This window comes from Centruroides vittatus, unplaced genomic scaffold (assembly GCF_030686945.1).
Source record: "Centruroides vittatus isolate TY-2023 unplaced genomic scaffold, ASM3068694v2 contig_439, whole genome shotgun sequence".
Lineage (NCBI taxonomy): Eukaryota > Metazoa > Arthropoda > Arachnida > Scorpiones > Buthidae > Centruroides > Centruroides vittatus.
In genome coordinates, this window is record NW_027122239.1 from 2,660,205 (window position 1) to 2,680,354 (window position 20,150).

Below are 20,150 nucleotides of genomic sequence, written 5' to 3' on the forward strand. Positions count from 1 at the left end.
TGTTTTATCCGCTTAAAAAGTAATAAAAGTGATAGTTTTACTCGCTTTAAAATTGTAGTACGTGCAGGCTTTGAGAGAGAAAGTGAAATGGGGCCCGGGTCGGTCATAAATATGGAAGGCCTTTCCTCTCCGAAAGCCATAAAAACATACGAATAAAACAAACAAAAATCGCTTTTTTTACAATTTACCAAGAGAAATTTTAATTGTTTACTTAAAATTACTAAATTTTGAGGGCCTTCTATATCCGGCCCCCTGTCAAACGCCCTAGGAATCCTCTTCTATATTTCTTAAACCCATTGAGTTTCCTGTAAATCATACATTCCGCAAAGCATATCCATTAAATATGATACATAAAAAGAAAATTTATAGGAATTAAAACTAATTATTATAAATTCATTATTTTACGTTAATATAAGCTTATATATATAATAAAAAAATTAATATAAATTGTATTAATTGTGTCTGATTACATGTCAAGTAATTTATAGCCAAAAAAAGAAAAGTAGATATGATGTGATTTACTGTAATTAAATTGGTTTCAGTTTTAATTTTTAGAAGAAAAAAAATGTAAAAATTAAGTCAAAAAAGTTTGTATAATTATTAAAAAGTAGTAATTTCTTCTTCCTTTATGAATAAATAATAGTAATAAATGTATTTTCATGTTTAATTTAATAATTTAATTAACATTTATGTGTATAATTACACCAATTTAATCTAATTTAAAAATGTGTTTAAATAAACGTTGCGCTTCTGTTGAACAATTTTCGATATTTTGAGAGTGTTTTTTTTTTTGTAGAAAAATGTTCGAAACACAAATAGAAAAATAAATATTTATTAATTCTTTTTTAACCTTTAAAATTTTATAACTTATACCACTTATTTTTTGATAAGTATACAAAGATGGCCAAGAAAATATCGAATTTTAGTGATAATTTCGAAATTATTTTAATTTTATATTAATAAATTAGTAATATAAATAATTATAAATATATAAAATATTATATTTAGAGCCTGAAAGGGATGAGATAGATCTCGTGCCATTCGCAAATGTGGGGCCCTCACTAAAATCCGTAAAAATATACGAATAAAAGTAACAAAACACAAAAGCAGATCTTTCAAAATATCAAATAAACTTTAACTTATATCGATATATATATATTTAATATAGGGGAAAAAAATTAAATTTTAGAGGGGCCTCGGTGTTCAGGCTCTCAGACTGAATGCCCCCGTTAGCACTCCTATTCAGGTTTTGACTATATTAAACTCGAAATTCAACAAGAGGAGCAATGGGGCCTGCCTTGTCTAGTTGCAAATATAGGGCTTCACCCTTCTCTGTAGGCATTAAATATACATTAATAAAATCAATAAAACACATAAAACCAAAGATTTTCGCATTTACTAAACTAAACTTTAATTTATACAATTGCTTTTTTAACATAAAAAACTAAATTTTGAAGGGCCCTTCAATATCCGAGGCCCTGACTAAATGTTCCTCTATCTAGATTTAATTATATTAAACTTACGTACAGACATTATTGCCTCATATAGATTACTTCCATCTTTGGTGGATATTTAACGGTGATTACCATGCAACTCCATAAAGAAATAAAAGGAAATTTAATGGAAGAGAAATATATATATAATTACATTGGTATTCAGCATGATTCATTGTATACTTTACATCGTTAGAAAAGAAATGAAAGATATAGAGATCCCAAACAAGAGTTTAGTCATCTCCCTAAGGTCCTACTTAAAAATTACATTCTTCTGCTGTGAAGATGATACTATTCTTAGAATTAACAATATATTATGTAGAATATATTACACTAAGCACCTACAGAAAAAAAACAAGAATTCAAAATGTCATTAAGACAAAGGGGGGAAAGACCTGTTAGAATTAATTAAAAAGTTAAATATTATTTTAAGTTAGAAACTAGTTAGAAATAAACATTAGCAGATGTTAACAATAAAGACATTGTGCGTTAAAAAAAGGTTCAGATTTATTGTCCATAGATAAATTATCATGTTTATACAATTCTAGAGGGATTTGTGATAGTCATCATACATCAAAAGCAATGAATTCAAGTTGGAATGGTAATGATGCGCGAAACTAGCAAGAATGAGGTTTACACAACAAATATAGCTCACGTCCAAAACGGTACCGAACTTTATAATCTATAACTTTTACGACATATCTTGATATTTTTACATTTAATCAAGTCAAAACTTAGTTTAGTAACAAAGAAAAACAATTAAGAGAATGTATAATCTTAAAGAACGGCAGTAAAAACTTATTTTTAGGAAACGTTTTTGATCTAGGGATGGTGCGAGATGCAGAAATGATTGAACTTCGTTGATGATTTTTCTTTTGTGGAACCGACTTCGGAGGGGGGCAAAGTACAATTTAATGGCAGGCTTTCGAGTTAATTTTCTAGCGGTGGGTGTAAGAGAGACAAGTGCGAAGACCTTCTTTGTTTATTTAGGAATAAAAGGGATTAAACGCAATCAAAGAACACCCAGCGTGTTGCAGGCAAAGTGCCAAAATGGCTGCAGTTGGCCAGGTTGAGTTTAGTGAGATGGGACGAACAGACTAGCATCACTTCGCTAATCGGACGAATGTTTTTATTTGGCTTGCCTATTAACGGAAATATCTTAAGTTCTTTTTTGGCTCGTCTTATTCTTCGTTAATTAGACATGAGTTGAGGGGAAAAAAACGGTGTTATTCGGTTGACAACTAAGAAGGAATATAAAATTAGAGATGTGAAGATGAGACAAATAAGATTATTTACACTTTATATATATAGAAAATGGGGATAAGATGGTTTTTCTTTTTACTCCGTTCCCCCTCCTCCGATCGCTTTTATCATTATGGAGTTCATGGAAAAATGATGCGGTATTTTCTATGTTGGGAAAGTTAACGTCTCGAAGTAAAGCTGTCGAGTGGGGAGAAATCATTATGAAGAGAAATCGTACATGTACGGGTGTAAAAGAACAGCTTACAAGACAGAAACAAATGGAGCGAAATACCTGTTAGCTGCAGCTTACAATGGATGTGGCGACAGTGGGGTAGCGTCAGGTGCCAGCATTGGGAGACAAACACGTGGTGTTGTTTGAGAGTTTTTTTCCTCTCTTTCTACGCTCATCCAGAAAAGAACAATGCTTCCTTTGTATTTAGTCACATGTTACACACTAGTTAGTCTATATCCGAACGGATATCTGTTGTTTCTAATATCCTATTTCAATTGTGAAATCGGCAAACAGTTCGTGAAAAGCAATAGCGATACGGTGTGGTGACACGAGATTATAGATAATGCAGAAACATTATTTTTACTTAAAACAATTTCGTATACTCTTACAGCCATCGGGGAAGCGAGTTTCGATTTGTAATAATTTTCGTGTCTAGACCAAATAGCAATCGATGAGCAATATAATCAACAGAATAAACTCCTCGGTATCGTAAAGAAGGTACAATTTATCGTAGAGGAAACGGTTTTATTTAAGTCTGCCATACTTCATTCTGATGGGTTTTAGCGGATGTTGCGACCAAAGATTGAACTATCAGTTTTCTTGTACTTTGCTCACAATTAGATTGTCCCGTTCTCCGATTAATCCTTTCTTTGATCACCAGCTTATTTGTCTTCGCGATCTTCCCTCTGTCAACTTTTCGAAAACTCGAAGAAGTGGAGCGAAAATTCGTTTCAATTAAAAAAGAAACCACACCGGAGGGAAAAAAACCAACCGAAGACGAGAAAAGGACCCATTCTTAATGGACATATTCGAATATGAACCGTGAAATTTTCGAGAGGAATCATAACAGTGCCAAAGTATACGAAATTTAATCTTTAAATAACATCTGGTTTGTACTAAAAACTTTTAACTTTAATGTTTATACTTAGAAGTATTTCGAGTGTGACTAACGTCCGATATTTCGTTCAAAGGGTTCGGATTTTTAAGAAGAAAGAACGAAAAAAAAAAAAAAAGAGAGAAAGATGGCGGTAATCCGACACTTTATATCTCAATTCAGAATGCCATACTTCAACAAGTGACAGATATTGCAAGGACAACGGGTGGCGCTTAGGTGAGAAGACTATTTCTCTAATGACATTTACCCTTCCGCCATTAAGACTGGAAGCATCCCCCTAATTATCCCGTTTCCAAATTGAGTGTATCTGCCTGTCTCTCTTCTCCTATTCCTGCAAACACTCTCGATTCCCGACACCGATGCATCATGGGTCTGTCAGACGATCATTTCTCATTCCTACCTGAATTGGGGTAGTTGCCAGAATAGAAAAGTTCCTAGCAGAAGCAATAAACACAATTTTGTTTGTGCGAATTGACGGGGTGGAGAAGCAACCGCTTGTAAAATTGTAAAGATGAATGACTTTTGCCGTTTGTGCTAAAAAACCTACTCATTTTCCCTATTCTTCTAAAAGTTTATTTGGCTACAAAAGGATCTCTATTAAGGACTCTTGTAAATAGGTTAATTTCTATGCTGTTTATTTCAAAGTATCACTCTTGTTAGTGATGAATACGAGAAGAAAGTGTTTGAGACAACTTACTAACGGTGCAAATAACCTAACAGCCAGGAAGTATCATTAATTTGCATTTTGTTCCACTATGAAAAATATTCAGGAACGTAAAGACAAAAAATAAAAATAACACATTAGGAATGTCCCCGATTATCTTGAAAAAAATAGCAATTTGAAGTATTATTGCATTATTTTACAAAACGTAAACAAGTGGTTCTTTAATTAATATTAATTTTCAAGTAAATAAATTGCAGCGTGTTTATTTTCTGCTATTTTACAAAGCATCAATAGAAAGGGTACTATTTTAACTACACTTTTTATTTAAAATAACGCGAAGATATACTATTATTTCATGGATGTTTTACAAAACACGTGTTCTGTCTTTTTTTTATTTATTATTTCATACAATAGTATAACACAAACGTTTTGTTCTTTTTAAATAGTGCTTTACAATTCAATAGTGCAGTAGGTGTTGCTCTTTATTGACATTTTACAAAATATCAATACGCGAAAGTTGTTTTACAAGAACTTTTTAAACTGTATTTTTACCGTTTAACTCAATAAAAAAATATATATTGTGTTTGACTTTAAATGATTTTTCTTGCTATCCTACGGACTAAAATGGCAATTGCCTGGGACCTCCAACAACAGGGGGCCCAAATCAATCTTTTATAAGAAAATATTTTCCCAGAAAATTCCCCGAAGAAAAATGTCTGAAATCAACATTGTGCACGAGGCCCCCTAATTCAAATTGAATTAGGGGGCCCGTGAACAGTGTCGTCTGGACCCCACCAAGTTATAACGCGCCACTGATTTCGTACCGATTTTTTACAAAACGGTAGCACAAGAAGTATTGTTTTTAATGTTATTTATCATTAACAGACTTATTAAAGAGGAAAAAAAGTTGCTATTTTGTAAGAAATTATTTTAAAATAACTCAAATTATGCTATTATTTAGGCCTATATAAATTAGACTTTCCTGTAATCCAAGAAAAGCAACGCAGAAAAATCGTTTAATAAGAGAAAAACACTAAGAATTCTATTCAGTTTACACAACACTAGAGCACATACATAGCGTTTTTAATCCATAAATAATGAATATAAAAACTATTCTTACGTTATTATATATATATAATATATATATATATATATATATATATTTTTTTTTTCGAAAAGTTATGACGAATATTCCGCGATTTAAACGTTTGATTGAGGAGAAGTCGCTCGAGTGTTATTCAATGTCGCAATCTTATATTTATGTTTTTCGATTCCGAACTTGTCCGGAATATAGAATCGTTGGACCATTCAAAACGGAACAGAATTTGACATGTTCATAGCTCCTGCAAAATTTTCCATTTTTTAGTACTTTCCCTTACACGTACAAGAAACACACACACACAGAGAGAGAGAGAGCCGCGCCGCTTTATCTACAACTCTCATCTCTAGAAATGAAACATAAGAAGGCGCGACACACTATAATATATTGTAAATTTGTTAGCAGCGTATTAATTTCAAACGGCCAATTAAAAAAAAACAAGAAAATTACTTAAAAAACAAGCAAAGGTTCATACTCTCCAAAAAAATAAATAAACAAACGAAAAAAAAAGGCAGAAAGCAGAAACTTCAACACAGGCGGTATCTATCTTAGAAAGTGGAAGATGGAGAAGAGAAAAGGGAAGATTTCTGTTCTTTCTGTTCTTCGGAGCGTGAATGGTCTGATTTTCTTATCGGTAGCAGCGCCCCTTTTTGATCCATCGTCGTCCAACAAAAGAGACGTCGGTAACTTGGCCGACTCACTCTCACTTAAAGTCAGGTGGTCTCCCACCTCATACGGTTACACAAGTTCGAACCAAGCCATCCGTATCGAAATCAGGGGTCGAAAGAAGTTAAATAAAACCATCAGCTAGCAACGGCAACTCGGAAAAGAAAAGGAGGGAGGAAAAGAAAGAAAGGGATGAAAGTTCATGAATTTATGCAGCTGTCGCTTCTCGTTATACTTTTCATCTCTCACGTCGGCATTACGCTTCTTATTTAACGCCATCTACTTGCTAGATGTGTGTGCGGGACAATGAACTACCTTCACTTCTTTCGCTTTTTTATTTTTTTTGAATTTTTATACTGTTTCCCTCCCCCTTTTTAACTTCGCAAATCTTCGGCGGTTATGAAAAGTAACGAATTCCGCCATTAAAAATTTTTTTAAAAAAATTTTCTGTCGCGTGACGTCATAATATTTTTTTTTCTGGCAACGCCGCGTAAAAATAGATTTCTTCTTACGAAAGTTAATTGTGTCGTCATTAAATTGTTTACGTCACTATTTCGAGTCGTAATTTCTGTTTTTATGTTGCGTAGTCGCGTGACGTCGAGAAAGTTTTCGTTTCTTTACCGTGACGTCACGTGACGCTTCGTCTCACGTGGATCAATTCGAAATACACTGGAATTAGAAGCAGAAGCGAACTATTTAAAGAAAGAAAAAGTAGGAAAGAAAAAAAAAAATATGGTTGAAAATTTGCAAATAATTCCGAAAATGAACGCGGTGTGCAGGATTAATTAAGCGTGATTATTTAACAATCATAATCCCAACAGTTTGGAAAGTTTCAAAATACACTGCAAGAATTTAAATAAGGGTTTTTATTAAAATTAAATGACTAATTTTGTTTTACGCTTACTTTTAATAACATTATTTTGTGCATATTTGATTATTTAGCAATGAAAGGGTCGGATGATAATTTCATGCCTGAAATAATTTTCCGCTATCGTAAATGCGTATTATTTCATTATTTTAACGAACAGTCACTAAACACAAAATTCGGTAATTAATACTTATTAACAATTACTTAGATGCGATCATAAAAAAATATAACGTCTTTAAAAATTCACAAGCCGATCACCTCGCCATCTAGTATCAAATCAGCGCATCATATCCGACAGTTAAAAAAGAAAAAAAACTTGTCGATAAATCGTCGCCCGTTGTGACGTCATATATTAAAAAATATATAATTTTATCTACGAAAATATGATAAAATTTTTTTAAATAGAAAAATAAACGCGTTATTATTCTAAATGAGTAAAATAAGTTAAACTAATTAAAATTTTGTTTTTTTTTGCGTCGGATAAATGTCGTCTGCTTTAGTCATTTTGATGACGTTGTTGCCGAAATCAAGATGGCGGCTTACAGGTAAAATTGTTTAAGTAGTAATTTTATAGGATTTTATCTTATAACACAAATTTCTTTTACATTATCATACCATTTACATATATAATATGCAAAGAATTAAATTTAATTACGTAATAATTACAGATGATAAGTAATAGTTATAACAATATACAGTACACTCTTGCTAATCCGGCATGACCTAATTATATTCCTATGCTATTCATTGCTGTTTTAAATGCACACAGTAGGCTCGTAATGTTAAATTTATCTGTATCACTGCACATAATTTCACAATAACAAAAACAATACAGTTCCCCAGCATATGAATCAATACCAAGGGTGAAAGGAAACAATTCGCTACACACTGTAATCCGGCACCCGAGCAAGTAACGTTCGGATTAACAAGAGTACGGTATACGAAGTTTTTAATAGAGTAAAATCTACTGTTAAACATTTATCTTGTAAATTAGCAAATGAAATTGGTTTCATGATAATGTTACGATAAAAGAATATAAGTAAAATTGCAATAGTTTCTTCATTAAAACAAAAGTTAAAGAAATGTTTAATGATAAAATCTCAATGTTTCTAGGATAAAATGGAGACTTTGTTATTTGTTTAAATGTTATTTTTAGTTTAAATGAACAGCATTTTGTTTAAAAGTTGTTTATCAACCAAAAACAATTGATACTATTATTTTAAATGAAAATGTTTTTTTTTGGTCATAATTTTAATTATTTTCAATGTACAGTACGTAGTACATTATGATATAAAATATAAATTTCGTTGAATTATATTACATTATATTTATTCAATTTCTATTCCATTTGATTTACATATGATGATTATTTTTAAGAAGTTATTATATGTAAATTTATTGTAATCACAAATGTACTTTCCAATTAACTTTTCTTTCTTTTAATTAATTCACTATGATGACTGACACTATAATTAAAGCACATTAAATTCATTATTCATAAATTCTTTTTTTAAATATATTCATAAAAAAATTGTGACAATTCATTTTAAATGTGAAGAAAATAATAATTTTATTTTAGATAACAAATATGTTATTCATACATTTAATGCAAATACAGTAGATCCATAATTAATTCAAACTGGACACTAGTCCCCGTCTGATTCCTATTTAAATTAATATAAAATTCTCTCGTTAATTTGAACTCCATTGGAATAAACAGGAGGCAGCACAATCAAGAACACATGTTATAGTAGATCAACATTGTATTCCCACTTTTGAAATTTAAAAACATTTTAAATCGGTTGGTGCAGAATTAGGACAGTTTACAGTTGCCCTGTTGAGCTTGCTCCTCATTGTTTTTCATTTTATTTTTCTTTCTTATGTTAATGCATTATTATATCTTTGTTTTGTATTTCTCATTTATTCAACATTATTCTATTTGCCCTTGTGGTGTTAAAATCATTCTTTTGATCCAAAGCATACAAAAATGGTCTCCTTTTAATTTAAAGTGTTTAGGCCATCCCTCTGAGTTCAAATTAACAAGAGTCTACTATATTCGTCTAGTTTAAGGAAATTTACACAGAAAGAAAAAAAACATATTTAAACATTGAATTACACAGAATTATCATCATCATCAATAATATATAAAGTAAATAAAGATAAAATGAAACTGAAATCATAAGAGAAATTTGAATTTAAAAGAAATTAACAATAAAGGACTTTTGATATGTTACTTACCTTAAGTTTTAGGAAGATTGAAACTGTTTACACATATTCATATGCTTTAACATCATTATAAGTATCATCCCTACAATGTTTATATATTCTCATATATAAATATCATCATCATCATCAATTCATCTTTATTTGTATTAGGCCTTGGCCTGTTACAAGGGGAGTTTTGTTTAACATTCATTAAATAAGCAATTATGTAGTTACAAATTTTTTAACAAAATTATACAAGTTATAAATAGATTTTAACGTAGCCACATGGAAAAAATAGACATTTCTTTTCCGAGGAGCACTCATTTAAATTATTTAAATCGGAACTTTGTCTTAGGAATATTGTTTTTTTCGCATCCACAAACCAGATAGAATTTAGAGAAGTTTTCTAAACACCTCGGACATACAATTTTAGAATAGATATAAATCTTGTTATCAATGGTTATTATGTCATTATTAAGGCGAAGCTGGATGAAGAACCCCTTAACACCAAAGGGAAAATTAAGCTACATATAATTATTGATATTAGGTATTATATTATATGAATTCGGCAGATTTCGTGTCCGGATATCCTCCACGTCAAGTATCAATGAATTCTCCATTACATTTCTAGTTAGTTGTTTACATAATTCTTCACTAATCTCCGGAAGGTGTATAAACGGGCCCATCGAAATCCAAAATTGTTAATTACTCTGGTCAGCTGACTTACCCAGTTCTTTCTCGATTCTGTTTGTAATGATTTCCGATATAATTGGTTCAAAAAAACTAAATAACAGCCGACCACTAAAAAAGACTCTGGTTTAATTCCACCAATGCGAATATAAAACTGGAAGTAGTATGTGATTGCACTAGATGACCAACCGATTTCCTAATTAATAGTAACAAACCTCCAGCTGGTCGACCAAATCTTTGTGGCCTTTGAGCATTTTGCTATATAAAATCCAAAACTTATCTTCTAGGGATCTCTTCCTTATCTTATTTATATCTAATATCCAAGTCTCTGTAAATCCTATTACTTCATGCGATTGTAAAAACTGTATGACAGGATCTTTATAGATTTTTTTAAATAGACCTTGGATATTCCAAAAGCTTATACTTATTTTGTTTAGGATAGCCTGAATATTTTCTTTGACTTGGTCTGGAGGTAACGAGTTTAATGAACTCTCCTGGTGAAGATTACAATTTTCCTTAATATTAGTCAGCTTTTTAACCTCTAGTTCCAATCTTTCTTGCTCACGACTCTCTGTATCAGCAGTCTGGCGACTCATAAAAAATAACTGATCTGAATTACTTCCTCCAAATTTAAATCGTACGTGAAGATATTACCATCTTTTATGAAATAATCGTCTCTGACCGTTATTTTATGTCCCTTTGCCTTTTCTTGACTTATCGTTAAGGTTAATTTTTTTCTTCTGATCCTGGATCTCTTACATAGATCTGCTATAAATAGAAACTTTCCCTTTCCTATACTTGCTAATTTTGATCTTTTTTTCCAAAATTCTCGCAAAATCGAGTTTCTTTCATAGATTGAGCTTAACGTAATTTTCACAATGGATTTATCGTCCCCACTTGACACTCTGACCAAACTATCAGGCAAACAATCAGGTAGTCCTAGTTTATTCTTAATATAATAATTAATCTCATCCGTGAGATCGTTTGTCTTAAACGGGAAGTTCAGGACTATAATATTGTTCTTTACCTTCTCGTTTCTCAAAGAATCGATTTGAAACTCCAGCTTACCTTGCAGTTGTTTACCAGTCTTAACTATCTGGTCGAGATCGGTTACTTTCTGGAAGGCTTTATCCAATTCCTCTCTCAATTCTCTATTCTCTTTCTTTAGTGAGGTTACTTCTGCTTTTATCGTACTTAAATCTGAATTTAATTGCGTAAACTTTTCCTGAATCAAAACGTATATTCCTTTTAAAGTATATTGAGTCTCTTCCGTTTCGTATTCATCCTCTTCCGCTACCAATCCAAAGTAGTCTTGAATGTTTGAGTCTCTCACTATCCCACTTTTAGTTATAGAGGGAGTTTCTACAATTTGTTCTTGTTCACCATGCATCAGATTCAATAACTCATTTCCTCTCGCTAATTCTTTCGCACTACCTTTCCGGGGTCTTCCACGCCCCTTTCTTTGCATATCTGCACGATCCATCTCCTGAGGAGATCTAGCCAAAGGGCCAGGGTTAGACTCTATCCCCGCAATTTGCAATAAGCACCTTATTAAACTTAATCTTAAAATATTTGTGTATTCGTAAACTTTCTGATACACCATATTCAATTACTTTCCACAAAGCTACAATAGAACGTCACTTCTAACCCCGAATAAAAAGTCACCAACACCGTCCACGACTCCCCCAAGTTCCCATATATAAATATCAGTTATTTCATTTATCAGAGTTAAATCTTACTGTTATGAATGGACTGAGGAAGAAACAAGCAAATTCCCTTTTATATTGTTAATGATTTATGTGATTTAAATAAACTTGCTACATTTATTAATAATTTTATTGCCCTCACCACATAACAAAAGATTATTGTATAAATGAAGTGATAAACTTAGTTGGGATAAGCAGCTTATTGTTTCAAACCTTTGAGATATTAAAATAAAAATTATTTTCCAGAAAATGGATATCATTTATTATTTTAAGCTAGAATTTAATATATATCTTTATTAACAATAATGCAAAAGCTTTCTGCTATTGTTCTAATCAAAAATAAAAATTTAACTGTATAAAAATACTTTCTATTGCAAGCTTAATATGGTTTAATGAAGCATCATATCGTGAATGTCAGGCATTTTTAGACCTTAACTAAAATTAAATAAAACTAAACAGAATAAGTCAACATGATGTTTTTATTTCAACTTTTAAGTTTTTTTTATTAAATACATCTTTTTTGTGCTTTGACGAATAATATTATATTAAGTTTATTTTTTACAATTTGTAGTTGTGAAAGTTCTTTCAGTGAAAGTTTAAAAAACTTTTTAAATGAAGATATTTCTTCTAAAATAATAATAATATTGAAGAAAAACATTTCTTATATTTTATGAGAGAAGTTTCCAAAGAATATCAAAAAGGTTTTTTGTAGATTTGGTTTTTCTTAAAATTACATCCAGCTCAATGAAATAACCACATACAATTCAATAACAAAAATGGTAGACAGATCCTAAACATTGCATAAAAAATATGCACATTTAAACATTGATTTGAATATAAAACAATTACAGTTAAGAGAAATTTAAACAAATATTGTACATAATTTAAACAAAAATTTTTAAAATATTTTAAACTGATATGATAACCTGTTAATTGTAATTTTGTTAATGATAAAACATTGTTTATTTGGCCGGTTTCATGATAACATTACAATATTCTTACATCATTTTCCTTAAAATTTTTGGTTGTAAATTAAACATCCCACACGAACAATCACACACCAAAATAAATTTCCCTGCAGGTTAAATGTAATTTCAAAATTAACAATAATTATTTTAGTCAAAGAGAAAAATTTAAAACAAAATGGAAAAATAAACTTATTTAAAAGTAATTGCACACAATTATTTGAAAATCGATAAATGATTTATGCTCTTCAACTACACAAAACAGCACACTTATTTGCTATGTACATGCATGAGGTTTAACCTCATATAGTAAAAACAAAGATAATATATATATATATATTTATATCTCTTTGATAAAATGCTTTAATGACAAAGAAATTATCTTTCTTTGGTTGATACCGAAACAAGAAAGATTATCAAGAAAATGTTTCTAATTATGCTACATACAAAGCATTAAACATTTAGTACTGAAGCATATACAATAATTACTAAGACATATATTTATACAATCTTCTAGGATCTGCATGTAGGTACTTTCTAATGCAATGCTAAAACTTACATTATTAACAGGAACACTACTTTTGATGAATTGTATGAAACATATTAGCTAGACGTGATGATAACACTAGTGACAATAACAATAATTAAAAACAAAGCAATATTAACCGATTGATTAAATTCTAAGAACTTCACTTTCTATACAAGAGATGATAAAGTCTTTAGTTTTTCAATATAATCTGCAATTGGCATTGCACACTGAATATAGTACAAATGTGTTACTGCTGCCTGTGAGAAGAAACATGATTTATGGGTACAGTGGATAAACCAACAGTTGATGAAGTGGGTTGATCAACATGAAAATTCTTTGGCTGACCTGCAGCATGAGAAGGTCCAGCTGTTGGGTTTTGAATCTGCTGAGTTTGATCTGAATGAGATGTAAGAACTGTATTCTGATTCTGTTGGGGTGGTGGATACATAGTTTGCTCTCTTTCTTTATCACGTCCAGGTTTGTACGATTCTAACACAGCATCTAGCCTTTCTGGAGTGGGTCCCCACCGTGCAAACCCAGTATCATTCTGTAGGAATATCATTTGAGTACCATGCACAGAACGAACATTAGTTTCTTGTCTAGAAAAAAAAAATTTTTTTTACATGATATAATAAAATTATAACTTGAAAACAAGATTTATTTTAACTCTGATTAATATTTATCTCTCATTATATAAAATATAAAAAACTATACAATTTTCCATTTCTTTCTTTACATGTACATCTAACCTGATTTATTAGTTAAACCAAATGTTCAATTTCCAGATTTACCAGACTATGATTAAAAAGGAAATTTGCAGTCCAAACTGTAGCTTAATAAATCAGATTCCAAATCTTATATATAAAATTCTCGTGTCACAATGTTAGTTACCTTACTCCTCCGAAACGACTTTACCGATTTTACCAAATTTTATATGCATATTCAGTAGGTCTGAGAATCGGCTACTATCTATTTTTCATACCCCTAAGTGATAAGGGTTGTTCACCCTTAACATTTTTTTTTAATTTTTGGACAAAATTTTTTGTTTTTATTTTTCTATAATGTGGCATTAAAAAATACATACAACCCTAAATTTTTACCCTTTTATCACCAACCCCTATTTTTTAATAGCCATTTTAGTAATTTAATCATTTTTCATCCCACTCGATAACTGATCAATTATCGTCTTTTTTGTAAATGTTTTTCACTCTATTTCGATTAAAATTTCCCTGAGCTTATGGCAAATCTAAAATTTTTTTATAAAAATAAACATTTATTTTTATTATTAAAGTTTATTCCTGATATATACTTAGTGTTACCAATGTTAGATTTTTAAAATTTTCTGCGCTTTTACTGGTGAGTGATACTCATTTGCCAGACTATACTGGTGTCATTTCCCAGTAAACAGCACGGAGTAGGGATGAGACCGAAGCCGATCTCCTGTTTCTCTCACACAATAAGACTTCTCTCCCTCCCTACACAGTTTTCGGCCATCATTATTGTTTATGCATCAAGTGTAGTAGTAACGTTTACAATTATCATTTTGCTATCTCAGTGTAACTCTCATATTAACTATTAATTATTCCTATTTTATTAAAATTACTAGAAATTACCTAGAAATAATTTATATGGCAAAACAACGTTTGCCGGGTCAGCTAGTAATTGATAAAATTATTAAAACTTTCAGAATATGGAAGGAGAAGATCAAGCTACAAACTTTGATTCTTCATAATAAAACAAATTTCATAAAAGAATACTCCAAATAATTATCACAGTAATTTATTATTTGATTCTGAAGGTAAGGATTATAATATTCTGAAATTCCACAACATTAAAATTCTGTATATTTAAATTATAAAATTCATGAGAATACATTGAAAAATCCATTAATACAGTAATCACAATATTTATGAATGTAATGTTCAATAAACAGTTAATCAAATTCAATTAATTAAATCATAATTTAACAGTTAAAATTTTAAATTTAACTTAAATTTATTAAACTCAAAAAGTCTATGCTACAGTAAAACTTGGATAATTCAAACATTTCCTCCAGACCCTTAATTTCTTGTAGAAGTAATATAAAAATAATTCCTCTTTTTTGATTAATTCAAAGTTTCAAGTAAAATTGTGAGAAGTTTCACCTGCAATATTGAGATAATATGTGTTTTTAGGTTTTAACATTGGTAACAATGATTGGGAAATTCTAGATTACAGTATTCAGCACATTTCTTAGCTTCAGCTTACTTAAAAAAATTTTCTTTTTAGCTTTAAGATGATTTTTTAGGAACAGGAAAAAGTAAGTAAAGCTGTTTTTCAGGCCTTCACTTTTTTAAAAAAAACCTTTAAAAGTATTGTATTTACATAATACTAAAAAATAAGTAATGCAATACTATCTGTACTGTACTGAATATTTATAGTTTGGCAGGTTTCCATTTTACATGGGGGTTTTTTTTTAACATAGAAAAATCACTCCATTCTGAAGATGTTTCCATTTTACTTGGGTTTCATTTGGACAGGTTTTACTACACAAAAAATTTATTGTGAACTGTGTGTGCCAGTTCAGTAAATTTTTATGAATTAATTATTGTTCTCAAAACACATTTTACTCATGCTAATTTACATATATATTCTTCAAAATTCAGATTTATAAATTGAAAATCTAAATCTGGATGGGGTCTGGTCCCCAATTAGTCTGGGTTTTTGAAGCTTCACTGTACTTCAAAATATATTTGAAGAATAAAGTTCAGAAAAAATCCAGAATAGTTGTTTTTAATTTAATTTAAATTTTATAAAGATAATAAAAAGAATCACAACAAAGTAAAATATACAGTAGTCTGCTATATTTTTATTTTATCATTTTCTTTAGTTCTATAAATTGAATATTATCTCATTAATATATTTAAAACAACAAGGATTAAAATTTAATTCCTGTAATATACTGTTGGGTGAGTGCCAATTTTACAGAAAAGCCAGAAGAAAGTTTGAGACTATTAAAAAAAAATTCAATTTATGTTATATTGGCCTAATTTTTTCAATTGTGATCTCTCTTCATAGGAGGTTTTCATTGAAAATCTCTGTTTATATAATTTTACTCACTTTGTCAGTTAGAAGAAAAGTGACATAAACCATATGGCACAGACCCAATAATAAAGTAATTGGTTTTATTGATTCTTGCTATTCTTTACATATATAGTTAACTCCTGATGAAGTGAATCCTTTGAGAGTCCATTGTACTTAGACTTACTTTCATTTATTTTATTAAACAAACTAATACTAATATATGATAAATAATTATTATTAAGATACAAATATATAAAATATGTTTTATAATTGTTTTCTAAAAATTTCAATAATAATGAATTTAAGAAACTTAATAATGACAGATTATGATTTTCAAATATTTTAGCTGTAACACTTAATGAACAAAATTTTAAATCTATAAAAGGCAATATTTGCTGAATTTTCTTTGAGAAATTAAGTATGCAGTTGTTTTATAAAGTAATAATAATCATAACCCTATATCTTTTCTATTCAATTTTTATATTATTACAATAATTCCATAATTGTTATTTCTATAATCTAAAACAAATGGAATAAATGAATACAACAAATATATTTACTGAAGTGAAAGATTAAACATAATTATTCTATATTTTTGTTTATTATTTGAATGATCTGAAATTTATAAGGAGGAGAAATATTTTAAGGGTATTTTAGGAAATGAAATAGCAAAATTTAAATCTTACCTCGGACAAATATGTTGAAAACCATGCCTATATTCATGTTCAAACGCAGGAATTAAAACTTGCTTTCGTTTAAATCTAGTAAAGAAAAATTATATATATTGAATATTTGAAATTATTAATTGAAAATTTTTATAATCTCTCATTCTAAATTTAAGATTCCCCATTACATTATATTATTATATCAATTTTAATCAAAGTTAACTAATTTATATATGGAAACTTTGATGCACAAAGATTCCATAAGAAATGATCCCATGCTAACTGTGTTATTTGCAGAATTTAAAGATCACAATCAAATCAAAACATATACTCTCCCATTTTTGATTTCTAATAATATATAATTTATGGAACTTATGAAATTTATTGGCAATGAATTCCAAAAGAAAATAATCATAATATGTAAATGTAAGCATTTTATTTATAAATAAAAGTTACACTAATAGCATTTTTTGATTTCATCTGAAATTTGAAATATTTGAGTAAAACTATACCTTTCATACACTTCAAGCACAGAAAATTTATCATCATGAATGTTTTTGGCCTCTGTAACCTGAGATAGGTTACAATTAAAACTTAAAATACCTTAGACACAAGAGTATAAAATTCATGAGTGAGCACTCTACCTCCTACCAAGTATCAAGCAATTCAAAAAATCTTATTTGAGATATTAGAAAAAATAGACTCATATATTAATTTGACATTTCTTGAAGCCACTAGCACAGCCTGTAATAAACATTTGACTCAGAATCTATTTTTTTTTTCCAGTTATTTCTTGAAATGCTAACCTGGTTTGTGCAGAAGCTGAAATGGATGTATATTTCAGCTTCTGTCTAATGAAACTAAGCATTTTGTATAATGTCTACTTGCATTTTAAATCTCCTGCAAACCTTGTAACCGGTGCTGTCAAAATTTGTACGCTAATGTTTTCGGCCCCTCACTAGGAATTACTTACACGCAGGGGAGAGGCGTACCCATGGGCAGTGCGGTCTCGGGCGACATCTGTGAGCTTCTAATTTGGCAACTGGAAGAGAGGATAATTCCACCGTACAGCAACAACATAAGCTTATATACAAGATACGTGGATGACATCATGGTACTATGGAGAACAGACATAGACATCAAGGTATTCATAGAGCAGTTTAACGACAACCGATATGGCCTCAATGTCAAGCTTGAGCAGCATAGCAAAACAGCGGTACATTTCCTGGACCTGAGCATAGAGTTAGGGAAAAACTGCATAAATACCTCCATATACCGCAGGACTTCTAATTTCCCGACGTACAAACCAGCGGATTCTTGTGACCCTTACCAATACAAAATCACGGCGTTCAGGACTTTGGTCAAAAGGGCGCACACGCACTGCTCGACATGGGAAGCACTTGAACAGGAAATGAAGTACCTGCGAGAAGTTGCAAAAGGGCACGGATATAATGGATTAATACAGAGGTTAGAGAGGCAACACGAAGACGATACACGTCGGGCACCACCCCTAATGACTGCATAGGACAACCAACACGACGACTGGTACCGGTAACATACAACCCCCGGTTGGCATCGTTATATAAAACAATTGTGAAGAAACAAGGAATACGTATCGCATACAGATGATGCCTGTTGATTTTTCAAATCCTCCGTAATGATAAGGATAGGCCGGACAGGAAAAAACTGCCAGGGATGTACACGGTCCCTTTAAAGGACCATAGATTTAACAGAGATTTAATGTACATCGGGGCCACAAAACGATCAGTAGAAATTAGATGGAAGGAACATCAGCAAGATATTAGGGCTAACAGAAACAGCACCGCACTTGCGGTTTACGCCTCAGATCCGGAAATAACAGCAGACTTCATGAATGCTAAACTCCTCATCACCACTCGGCACATGGACCACCTTAGATGGTTAGAGCAAATGGAGATTTGTAAAGCCTTCGAGTACACCCAACCAATCAATTCGAAGGACGAGATGAAGTTGTCTTTAGCATGGCAGGCACTAATTCAAGACAGCGATTCGAAACAATGGAGGCCAAATGATTAAAGAGACCCTTACAGGGAAGTTGCATCGATAAAAGATGCAATCGGATTGCATTTGGATAATTTACATCACGAAGATAAGCACGCGATCATATTACGTAAAGTTTGGAATGTTGGATAGCACGCGGTTTCGTTAGATTCGGAATTTTGACAATTTGAATTTTTATCCGGAAAGAGGATATTATTCGATGTAACGGTCAAAAAAGAAAAATTTTGCTTGAAGAAGGACCTAGTGAGGGGCCGAAAACGTTCGCGTATGAACTTTGACAGCATCAGTTACAAGGTTTGCAGGAGATTTAAATGGTTTCACCCCAGTGTGTATAGGTGAATTATGTCTACTTGCTTATTAGCACATAGCATAAAACAAAACAAATGAATGCTTCTGTACTTCCAGATTCTAGATATGCATGCTCGATAGCTATTTTTACATTTTTTCCTCTTATTTTTGACTTTTCACCACGTGGACACTAAGAGGACTATTTTCCATACCCATTATGAATCTCACCAGGCAGTTGGGTAGTAAGGGACAAGGCCAATGTTTTTGTCAACTCATGAAAAATTCCTGGGATTGCTCACCTGGAAGAACAAACTTTAAAACCAAGCTTTACACATTCTGCTGTTTTGTTTTATGCCATATGTTAATAAGCTGTTATATATTACATGAAATGCCTAGTTACATTAGTTAGATGATGAAATACACATATTTCAGCATCTATAGAAACTAGGTTAGCATTTCAAGAAATGACCAGAAAAACAACATATTCTGAAATAAATATTTATTACAAGATGTGCTAGCACTTCAAAAAAATGGATAGGCTCTTGAAATGGCAAAATTTCAGCATGTGACTACAATGTGTGTCTAGTCTGCACTATTGACAATTGTTCTTAATTAAAAATATTTTCTTAGATTAAATGACAAGTCTTTTTGCTAAAATTTCAGTCCCTGCTAAAAGGATATCTTAAGTAAATCATAATATGAGACAATATCAAATTTAAAATATCTAAACAGCATGTCCTTTATAATTTCTGCAAAGAAAATTAACAAAATTGTTGAACAAAATAATTGGCTCAAATCTTTTATCTGTTGGTTCTGCAATTATAGAACAAAGAACAATAA

At 30.8% G+C, this 20,150-nt stretch overlaps 1 protein-coding gene and 1 long non-coding RNA gene across 2 annotated transcripts in view; one reads left to right on the forward strand and one right to left on the reverse strand.

Annotated features, from left to right (window-relative positions):
* Positions 1 to 4,831, forward strand: part of LOC136977050 (uncharacterized) — a 44,591-nt gene extending 39,760 nt beyond the window's left edge. The window contains exons 3-4 of the long non-coding RNA XR_010881026.1: positions 3,629 to 3,856; positions 3,939 to 4,831. This is a non-coding gene — a long non-coding RNA (uncharacterized lncRNA). The remainder of the gene's footprint in view (positions 1 to 3,628; positions 3,857 to 3,938) is intronic.
* Positions 4,832 to 12,220: 7,389 nt separating this feature from the next.
* Pcif1 (Phosphorylated CTD-interacting factor 1) overlaps positions 12,221 to 20,150 on the reverse strand; it is a 67,520-nt gene continuing 59,590 nt past the window's right edge. Inside the window, exons 14-15 of the mRNA XM_067272476.1 lie at positions 17,004 to 17,078; positions 12,221 to 13,853 (exon numbers count right to left, since the gene is read on the reverse strand). Of these exons, the coding sequence (XP_067128577.1) occupies positions 13,502 to 13,853; positions 17,004 to 17,078 (427 nt within the window). The 3' untranslated portion in view covers positions 12,221 to 13,501. The remainder of the gene's footprint in view (positions 13,854 to 17,003; positions 17,079 to 20,150) is intronic.